We start from the raw sequence: 11079 nt of genomic DNA on the forward strand, positions 1-11079 counted from the left end.
AGTAATTTTTTTCAAATTGTATTTTGTTCATAGACTCTTAACAATTGTTTGCTGTATTTACATCAAGCTCTTTGCTAAAGTTGATGAGGAATAATACTAAATCTTTGTTTTGCTTTATTGGTTTCCAGAGAAGAGCTAGAGAAGATGAAGAGTGTAATTGAAAATGCAAAGAAAGAAGAGGTTCCTGGGGCCAAATCTCATATAACTGCCGCAGAGGGGAAACTTCACAACATGATAGTTGATCTGGATAATGTGGTCCAAAAGGTGCATTTCTTAGGTCTTTTACAGCATTAAAAAAAATTTGTTTTTAAAATATTTGAGAAACAATGAAAGTGAGAGAGATCACACATGGAGAGGGAGAAGCAGACTCGCCGCAGAGCAAGAGAGCCCAATGCGGGGCTCGATCCCAGGACCCCGAGATCATAACCTGAGCCAAAGGCAGACGCTGAACTGACTGAGCCACTCATTTTGAAATTTATAAATATAATCCTTTAATCAAAGGATTTGAAGAATTCAGGAAAGTAATAAGATTCCTTTCTTTCTCCCTTTTCCCCTGCAAAGAATAGAAGTTGTTACTAATTTTAAAAACTTTCCTGGGCACAAAGTGGATAATCCATTATTGTCGATACTTTTTATAATAGGTAATGTTTTTGGTCGTGGCTATTAAATGAAAATTTTAATTTTGTAGCATATCTTCTGACTGCACTAACATAGTCTATATGGGTAGTTTCCTGTGACCAGAGAAAGAGGGACACGGGCATAGTAAGATGGTAAAGGGCTTGTTTGAATTACAAGGCTTATGTTCCTTTTTCTAAGCTTTAGCTTTCTCTGTATATATTATTTATATATTCCCAGCCAACATATAAATACATGAATATAATTTCTCTTTTTTTTGGATGGTGATGGTAATTTCTGTTCACTTTAACCGCATACCCCCTGTATTTGTTCAGGTCAAAGCAGCTCAGTCTGAGGCTAAGGTCGTATCTCAGTATCATGAGCTGGTGGTCCAAGCCCGGGATGACTTTAAACGAGAACTGGACAGTATTACCCCAGAAGTCTTGCCAGGGTGGAAAGGGATGAGTAAGTATTACTGAAGTGTTGGTACTTCACTGTTTTTGTGTTTTAACAGCTGTTCAGCTAAACTTGCTTTAACCCCATTCATCGAATCCAAACACCTCTGGTATGCATATCTCATTTGGTGACAGTACAATGTTTTCTACGTTTTATTTCAGTCATAGCCATGATAGGTGACAGTGCTCCCATGGTTTTAGTCATGGTGGACACAAGTTCCAGCCAGTGTTTGATTCCAGAACCAATGGTTCTATTCAGGTCTCTGCTACTCAGGAATAAAAAATTTAAAATCCAAGTAAGTGAGAGTAACATTATAACCTTAAATCTATTAGAATATTTTATATATATACATGTAAAATTATTCAAAGCCTTTGGTACTTAAAAAATATTTGTAATGAATTAAGGCACGCCTCAGGACTGCTCTGTGACAACATTATGGTTGAAAACGCCCTTGGTGAGAAGGAAATCATCTGTATGACTATCTACTTGCAAATAGCTCAGAATTCAGGGACTTTGTTAACTTTGTTTCATACAGTGTAATTGCAGAGAATAGTCACATTTTCCTGAAGTGCTCTGAGAGTACTAACAGTCACATAAATTACCAGTCTTAACAAATTCAAAATACTCTTTAAATGCTATTGTCTGTTATAAGTTGAATGTCAGGTAGGAACTGAACTGGTGTTCTAGGCCTCTGTGGGCCTAGGTCAGAATGTATATACTACCTGATCCAACTGGTTAACTCCTAGATAGGTGCTTAAGAAGACACGGGTGCTCAAGGAGACTCATAAAAATATTCATAGCAGCCCTGTATTTGTAAGAGCAGAAAAATCAGAAACTGCTAAATGTGCCTCCCATGTGGCAGTATAAATGAATGAACCAAAACTGTATCTCTCAAACATAAATTTTTTTTTTTTTTTTTTTAAGATTTTATTTATTTGACAGAGAGAGACACAGCAAGAGAGCAGGGGGAGTGGGAGAGGGAGAAGCAGGCTCCCCGCAGAGCAGGGAGCCCTATGCGGGGCTTGATCCCAGGACCCTGGGACCATGACCTGAGCCGAAGGCAGATGCTTAACGACTGAGCCACCCAGGCGCCCCTCAAACATAAATGTTAAGAAAAAAAGTTGCAGAAGAATACATAGAGTAGGATACCACTTACATGAAGCTTAAGAACATGCAAAACAAAACAATGTGTTGTTTTAGGATGCATATATATATATATATATATAAAATCTAAAAAAAAAAGATAAAACACTATATTTAGAGATAGTGGTTACCACTGTGGGGGGAGGGAGGAGTAGCCTTTAGGGGGAGCCTAGGTGGTTGTTGCCAGGATGGGAAAATGAAGTGCAGGTTGTAGATTGTCATTATTTCCAGGGGACAGTTCTTTATTGCTATAGACTAGTATATATAGTCCTATTTATGTGCCTTGTTGAGACTGACATTATCTCATTTTCTTCATCTTGCCAATTTTTCCTGCAACACTGGGACAGATTCCTGTTTTTTTTGGTCTAATACCAGATTAAGTAGTTGACTTTTAGAGCCATTTGGGGTGAAAAATACCTGTCTTTGAACTTTCTGAATTCAAGGGTCATGCCCATGATGTTAAGAAGCTCATGCTGAGAGGCAGGAGACTGGCTGTGGTTCCCCTTTCCTGTCACTGTGTCCTCAAGGTGGTGCTTGTGATAGAATATTGATTTCTTAAGTATTTGAAATGTTGGAGAGGCCTGGTACTGAGGGTCCAGACTAGGACTTAGTGAAATACGCTAAGTAATTTCTAATGGGGGGCAGAGGTTTCTGTGTAAAAACTAAGTTGATTGCTTTATCAAAAATACAGATGAGCCCCTGGAAACCAAAGCTACTTTTAATATGAATGACTCTCTTACTTTGTAAAATGTTAGCATTTACCTTGATTTATATTGCCTATGTCCTTTTATCCTTTTACGTTTTAGGAAATAAACTCTATTGTTTTGCTTTCTAATATTAAAATATGCTTTTTCTACTACTGGTTTCTTGTTCCCCATTTCTTTTTGGATATTCCTATTTTATGATTAATAATTGAAATATGTATGTTCTTTTTTTCAAACTGTTCTTTTTCTTTGTAGGTATTTCTGACCTGGGTGAGTAATTTTGTGTGTTTTATTTTTTTTAATTTTTATTTATTTATTTTTTTAATTTATTTATTTGAAGAGAGAGACACAGTGAGAGAGGGAACACAAGCAGGGGGAGTGGCAGAGGGAGAAGCAGGCTTCCCGCCGAGCGGGGAGCCCGATGCAGGGCTCGATCCCAGGACCCTGGGATCATGACCTGAGCCGAAGGCAGACGCTTAACGACTGAGCCACCCAGGCGGCCCTTGTCTGTTTTAAATTTAAAGGCTTTTGTTTTGTGTCTTAAAATACTGAAGTCTTTTTATTTGCCTATGATTCTTATACTAAAGCATCTAAATAATTTATAACAGAATTACATTGCACGAGATAAATCTGATTTGGATGTTTTGGGCATCCATGTGCTCTCAGGAACAGTTGTTTCAGTGATTGGAAACCTGTAGATAGAGATATGTATATATTTTAAAGCTTTCATTTTGTAAAATTTCAAACATTGAAAAGTAGGAGGAAAACTATAATAAGCTCATTGATCCATCACCCAACGTCAGCAATTGTCAACACATGGCTAGTTTTTGTCACTTATTTCCCCAGTTTATATTGAATCAGATCCCAAATATCATATATCCTTTTCAGTTGTAAATAATTTCCATGTTTTTTAAAAAAACATTAATCACTGTATCATTATCACACCTAAAACAATAATTCCTTAATGTCATCACATGTCATTTTTTAGTGTTAAGTTATCCCCAATCATTTTATAGAAAGAGGTTTTTAGTTGTTTTATTTCAATCAGTATCCAAAGGAGCTACATGTCTTGAATTTGGTCAATAAGTCTCTTATCCCCACTTTGTTTTTTGCTTCTCAGTTCTTTAATTGTGGAATTGAGTCATTTATCATGTAGTATTTCCCACACTCTGCGTTTTGCTGTTAAAGCTATAATTATTAACCTATAATAATGTGTCAGAATACTTTTGGAATGTGAGATCTGAAAACAAAACACATGCTTAAGCTTAAATCAGAATCTTCTGCCGTGTGTATTTTTAAAAACTCGACAAGTGATTCTAATGGACAGCTCTGGTTGCAGATCATTGTCCTGGGTAACACCATCTGTTTAAGAAAAGGTATAGAAACTCTTACTAGAGAAAAGTCAGAGAATCTGAATTTGAGATTTAACAGAAAAGAATATTAGGATGCCTTTTATGACTAATCACATTTATGCATGAATGAAAATATAGAAGTGTATATACGTAAACTGTCTTTAGAGGCAAAATTAGGGTGAATTATAAAATCTATTTATATTTAGTTCAGATTGGAAGTACTAATTTGGGTTCCTGGAAAAGAACTGATTATATACTTGAAGGCCTACCTAAATTACTTCACTTGGGTTTGAACATACCTTAGTTAGTTGGACACAGGCTATGACTTTCTCATGGAGAATCTAAATCCACTTCAAAGGGCTGGCTACCGTTTGCTTTCTTTACAGCTGTTAAAATTACTATCACTTGAAGCAAGTACCTTGTAGATGTATAATTTTCACTGGTGAAATCATTAACATTTTAATGTAATTTTCTGTTTAGCTGACAAGCTGTCTACTGATGATCTGAACTCCCTGATTGCTCATGCACATCGCCGTATTGACCAACTAAACAGAGAGCTAGCAGAACAAAAAGCCACAGAGAAGCAGCACATTGCACTAGCCTTGGAAAAACAAAAGCTAGAAGAAAAGAGGGCATTTGACTCTGCGGTGGCAAAAGCATTAGAACATCACAGAAGTGAGATACAGGCCGAACAGGACAGAAAGGTAGAGTAAATGAGAAATTTAATGTGAATCCACTTGAATAGCTCTTCTAGAGATAATACCAATAGTCATTGACTTTAAAATATTAGATGTAAATCATGCCGACCCACCACTGAATGGAGCTTTGGCCCTTGTTCTAGTCAGAACTTCTAGGGAAGGATTGTTGTAGCAGAGTTCCTTTATGTTGAGCAGATGCAGAAGTGAAAGAAATAACAAGCCCTTGGTATCCAAGATTATCTACTTTATCTTTTCCCGGTGGAGCCTCTGTCCCCTAAAGCAGTGCTGAAAAAAATCTCTGTTGGATTCTGAGTGTCTTTTTCTCCGCCAGTGTTTTGGTTAAGAATGGATGAGATCACTCCTTTAATCTTCTGTCAGGGCATGTCATGTATTAAATAGGTGTCTCCGGGTTGATTTGAGCGCCTGAGTACTTATCCTCCCTTCGTGAGCACTCCCTCCTCTGTGAAGTTCTTTCTTCCCTGGTTGCCAGGACACCACACACTCCTGGCCTTTCTCCCACTTTGCTGGCCACTCATTTACCCCCTTCTTTGCTCAGGCTCCCAAATAGGAGCATGTACTGGCCTTGGTTCTGAAACCTTTTATCCATCTAAACTGTCTCCAAGTGCTCCTATCTAGACCTGTGACTTAGAAGGTTAAATCCTGTCCATCACGGGGACATTTATGTTGCTGGCTCTGGCCTCTGCCTTGCCTTCAGGTTCCTCCTGTCCAGCTGCTGACGTGGTGTTTCTAGCTGGCTTTTCAGTAGTTGTTTCAAACTCGGCTTGTCCAAAACAGATTTCTTGACTCTCCCCAACCTGTCTCCCAGCCGCTCAGCTTGTTTCTTTCTAAATCTTCCATCTACCCAGTTGCTCAAGCCAGAAATCATGCTTAGTTGTTCCTCTGTCAACTTTCACATCCATCCACTAACACATCCAGTTCTGCATCCAAAGTAAATCCCAAGTTTGTCCACTTTCTGCAAGTCCAGATTATCATAACAGGTTCCCTGCTTTCTTTTTTTTTTTATCCTTTTTTTTTGTTTTTTAAGATTTATTTATTTATAAGGTGGGTATAGAGTGCAAGCTTGGGGAGGGGAAGAGGGAGAGAGAGAATCCTCAAGCAGACTCCTTGCCAAGCACCGAGCCCAAGGTGGGGCTTGACCCCGGACCCTAAGATCATGACCTGAGCGGAAACCAAGAGTTGGCTGCTCAACCAGCTGTGCCACCCAGGCGCCCCCAGGTTCCCTGTTTTCATACCCATCTTTCTATGTTTATTTACATGGCACTTGGTCCTCCTAAAACCCATTCTGATCAGACACTAGGCTGCTGAAAACCTTGCACTGATGGCCCACTGCATTTAATATAAAATCCAAATTCTTACCCCATACCTAAAAGGCCTCTTGATCTCATTCCTGTTTGCTGTGAGCCAGACTTCCCTTAATTCCCTTATTGCCTGTATTTGCCAGGTGCCCTGGTTTTTTATTTGGTTTTGTACCTTCACTACTTATTCTGCCTTGGGGTGATTGCTCTGCCTCGTACATTGTTACGCTTCTCTTTAAACCTTAGTTCTAAGCTTGGATGTCACCTCAGCAAGGCTTTTCCTGTTCTTTCAGTGCAGAGTCTCTATAACTTTCTCTCACAGTCTGAGATGTCCGATTTATTTATTTACTGTCTGATCCCTCCATTGAATTGTACATGATATGAGAACAAAAAATTAGTGTGCCTTGAGCCACCATTGCATCCAAACATATAGTAGGCACTGCCGGGCACAGGATTGGCACTTCATAAATACGTATGCATTGACTGAATGGGTTTATTCATTACTTCTGTTATTTCTGAGAGAACGTAAGTTATGATATCCAGGTACTTAGTATTAAATAATTTGTAATATGACCCATGGCTAATTGTTAGGCAAGACGTGCTAGCCTTTTCATATTTTTGGTTAGATCTGGGCTGTGTTGTGAATTTAAATTCAGTTTCAGAGCAGTTTTCTTTGTTTAGAAGAAATTGTATAAAGTAACTGCCAGATACTCATTTTCTATTTCGTAGTTCTTTACAATAGGCATTACTCCTAGATCACACAGATGGTTGTGGTGAAGCTGTGTTTGATCCCGAGTTGTAGTTCTTTTTTTCCAGGAGTTGGGATTTGTTAATTGTCACGGGAGTGTGTGATTCAGGAAACGATAGTGTTCGCCTTACATAAGATACAGCCTGGTGATACGGGAGAAACCGAATTGGGGGCCAGAGAGACACCATTTGAAATCTGATTTTTGCCACAGCTGTGTGACATTGTTTTTGAGTCACCTTCCAACGTTCAGCTTTCTGATGGATGTAAGAGACGTTAGGAACGTGTCTACGTGTGTGGCACATCAGAGCAGCTCAGGACACGGAAGCTGCTGTCATCCTTGCTACTAGTCTTTCTCTCTTTCTAAAAGCAAATGTGGAGAATTAAGAACTAATCATTCCTGTGGTTTCACAGGTAGAGGAAGTCAGAGATGCCATGGAGAATGAAATGAGAACCCAGCTTCGCCGACAGGCTGCTGCCCACACTGATCACTTACGCGATGTCCTTAGGGTACAAGAGCAGGAACTGAAATACGAATTTGAACAGGTGAGGACCTGTGCGCGAGTATCAGAGGCCCTTCGACCTCCCTTCCCCCTTTAAACGAACAGTCTGTCCTTTTCTTTTCGTGTGCTCTGTATGTCATTCCCTCTGAGGGTATGGAAGAGTGGGCACCTAGCGTCAGTGCACTGGGGCCTTTGTATATATGTAACACTGAGGTCTTTTACAGAAAGATGTACCTATGTTGTTATTGATCATGTGTGTTTTGTATCTGTGTCCTAATTACTTGGAGCCTTCAAAGCTTTAGGAGGGAGGGTTGGTACAGGGGGTTTCAGAAATGCAGATGATACTTGACATGTGTAACTCCTGCTTTATCTCCACAAACTCCTACGGACTATGTGGCCATGCTCAGATTTTTGTATCTGAGGAAACTTCCCAGAGAGATTAAGTTCGGAAATCACAGCAAGTCAGGGTATCTCTAATCATAATTCGTTTCTATTCAGCAAGCCATTTATAATATATTAACTTATTTGTTTCACAAGAAGAGAATGAGGTTATCCACGTAAGGAGATCTTCCAGAAAATTGAAATTTATGCCAATGTGAAAAGGTATTTTACTTTAAATTTATTTGATGGGTATTTTTCTGAGAAAAAAATGGAATATATAAGCTCTTGAATCAGGGATATTGAATACAGTTTAATCTGCTGTGTTGGGGTGGCGGTACAGTTATTTTCTAAAGTTAGCATTTTGTCCTTTTTTAATAGTTTGCTTGCTTCTCCTCCTGGTCTGCTTCCTCTAATACTAGGTTCTGTCAGTAAATTTGTAGAAAATCACATACATCAGCTATGAGTTTGAGGAAATTTTTGAGACCTTCCACATCATGGAGGAGTTCCATGACAAATGTTTGGAGATTTTAAAGGCCCTCTTTGCTTGTGAGACGGCAGTTGCTGGAAGACTGTAGTGTCCCAAAGATGCCACGCACTGAAGTAGCACCACTCTTCTCTGGACACTGTTTATGTTTTATTTCAGGACCTGTCTGAGAAACTGGCTGAACAAGAGTTAGAGTTCCGTCGGCTCAGTCAAGAGCAAGTTGACAACTTTACCCTGGATATAAACACTGCCTATGCCAGACTGAGAGGAATCGAACAGGCTGTTCAGAGTGAGCGCATGGGCCTCTTATAATTTTATTCAGTCCAGCTTTTTTAGGATAATTTCTTGGAAGGAGGACAATGGGATACATGCATCAGCATTAGGGCATAAAGATGCTGAAGTCATGCTATTAAATTTTATTTACTTCTGAGAAAATTAGCCCAGATTTGATAAGTTTGGAACGTAGAGAGTTTGTGAGAGGAAATTAAAAAGAATCTAAAAATTAAATACTTGAAGTTTTACTCGGTGTGTGATAGACTGGAGATCACCATTAACGAGGCAGGTAACCCAACACACTTTGGTTATGTCTCATGTGTCCTGAGAGGAGCAAAAGGCCAGTGTATCCCCAGGCTCGCCCTCCAGCTTTTGCCGACCTGTCTGCAGTCCTGGTTTGGAAGTGGTGGTTTGTTGGTTCCGCCCACCAGATGGACAGAAGTTATTCTGAGGCTTCCGTGTGCCACACTGAAGGGGAAATGTCCTGACAGTAAGGATGTTGATAAAATGAGGTTTTTGGGGGGGTGTTCCAGAGCCTCTTCGTCAGATAAGTATAAAAATAAACTACTCATAAAATTCCAAGATCCAGTATTCCATTAAGTTTACTTGAAGTGTGCCATTCCTTTGCAGGAAGTTTCTGATGGCGTCAACAGAAGTCTTAGCCTAATTTAAATATGTTTCTTTCTCAAATATTCTAAAATAAATACCTCTGAATTAGATACCATGTGTTGTCCTAGATGTCACAGAAAGAGGGAAAAGAGACTCAGTTGTGCTTGTGCACATACATCCTTCTGGTTTTCTTCATGGTTTTACTAAAAACAAGTCATCGGGGCACCTGGGTGGCTCAGTCAGTGGAGTGTCCAGCTCTTGATTTCAGCTCAGGTAATGATCTCACGGTCACAAGATCGAGCCCTGCGTTGGGCTCCGCACTGGGCGTGGAGCCTGCCCAGGATTCCGTCCCTCTGCCCCTGCCCCTCCCCTGCTCTCTCTTTAAAAAAAAAAGGGGGGGGGTGCTCATCCTTAGGCTTGCCATGGTAGCCTCATGAAGAGGCTGGCTTCCTCAGAAAGAACACCCCAGAAATGGTGGTAGATGAGGTTGGAGGCGGCTCTCTCTGGCCCTGTCGTTCAGACGTGTGGCTTTAGCCTGTTGAGGGTGCAGGGTGCATCAGATCTCTGGAGGTATGGAGAAGGACATGTAGTCAGATGGAGAGAAAAATGTTTTTCTTTGCCTTTCTTTTTCCTGCTAGGTCATGCAGTGGCTGAAGAGGAGGCGCGAAAAGCCCACCAGCTCTGGCTGTCGGTGGAGGCGCTCAAGTACAGCATGAAGACTGCATCCGCAGAGCTGCCCACTGTCCCACTGGGTAGTGCGGTCGAGGCCATCCGAGTCAGCTGTGCCGATAGTGAATTTGCCCAGGCTCTAACCGCAGCTATTCCTCCCGAGTCCCTGACCCGTGGGGTGTACAGTGAAGAGACCCTTAGAGCCCGTTTCTATGCTGTTCAAAAACTGGCCCGAAGGGTAGCAATGATTGATGAAACCAGAAATAGCTTATACCAATACTTCCTCTCCTACCTGCAGTCTTTGCTCTTGTTCCCACCTCAGCAACTGAAGCCACCTGCGGAGCTCAGCCCTGAGGATATAAACACTTTTAAATTACTGTCCTATGCCTCCTATTGCATTGAGCATGGTGATCTGGAGCTGGCAGCAAAGTTTGTCAATCAGCTGACAGGGGAGTCCAGACGAGTGGCACAGGACTGGCTGAAGGAAGCCCGAATGACCCTAGAAACTAAACAGATAGTGGAGATCCTGACCGCGTACGCCAGCGCCATAGGAATAGGGACCACTCAAGTGCAGCAAGAGTAAGGTCTAGGAAGAGTTTTGTAATGTATTTTATGTGAAAGGGAATCAGCAGTGATACATGAAGGGTTTGCAACAGGGTCCCAGAATTGTCTAGAAAGGAGCAGGTTACAAGTACTGTTCTAAATGTTAACACCTGTTGCATCTGTATTTCCACTTGCTATCTTGTCAGTGAACTCCAGGAGTATTTTCTTTGCAACTTGTGTAACATTTTCTGTTTTTCAGGTTTTACTGATCAGGCTTGTGAGCCAGTCAAAATAATGTTTGTGATCCCTATGACTATTGATTTTGCCCTTGGAGCAAACTGAATAAAACAAAAAGATGAAAAACTGAGTAGCTTATCCCTTTTCAGAAAGTACTATTTCTAGTTTGTTGTATGCGTAGACAATTTCCTTGAGAAGTGGCAACAGCAGAGGTAGGAAATCCTGGGCACTGAGTTTCCAGGTCATGAACTGGGTTCCAGAAGTGCAAGGTCTGTTTTTGGCTTTGAAGGTTCTGGTGAACTGATTCCTACTGATCAGACTCAAGAGTGATGTACAAGGCGTAATTGCCAA

At 40.7% G+C, this 11079-nt stretch overlaps 1 protein-coding gene across 2 annotated transcripts in view; it reads left to right on the plus strand.

The window, feature by feature from the left end:
* IMMT (inner membrane mitochondrial protein) overlaps positions 1-10854 on the plus strand; it is a 38753-nt gene extending 27899 nt beyond the window's left edge. For both annotated transcript variants that reach the window (XM_021697623.1, XM_044918890.1), the window contains exons 9-15: positions 129-264; positions 951-1080; positions 3174-3188; positions 4751-4974; positions 7444-7575; positions 8557-8686; positions 9918-10854. In XM_021697623.1, coding sequence (XP_021553298.1) covers positions 129-264; positions 951-1080; positions 3174-3188; positions 4751-4974; positions 7444-7575; positions 8557-8686; positions 9918-10531 — 1381 coding nt within the window. In that variant the 3' untranslated portion in view covers positions 10532-10854. The remainder of the gene's footprint in view (positions 1-128; positions 265-950; positions 1081-3173; positions 3189-4750; positions 4975-7443; positions 7576-8556; positions 8687-9917) is intronic.
* The last annotated feature ends 225 nt before the right edge of the window (positions 10855-11079 follow it).

Source organism: Neomonachus schauinslandi, chromosome 10, assembly GCF_002201575.2.
Source record: "Neomonachus schauinslandi chromosome 10, ASM220157v2, whole genome shotgun sequence".
In the NCBI taxonomy this organism is placed as follows: Eukaryota; Metazoa; Chordata; class Mammalia; order Carnivora; family Phocidae; genus Neomonachus; species Neomonachus schauinslandi.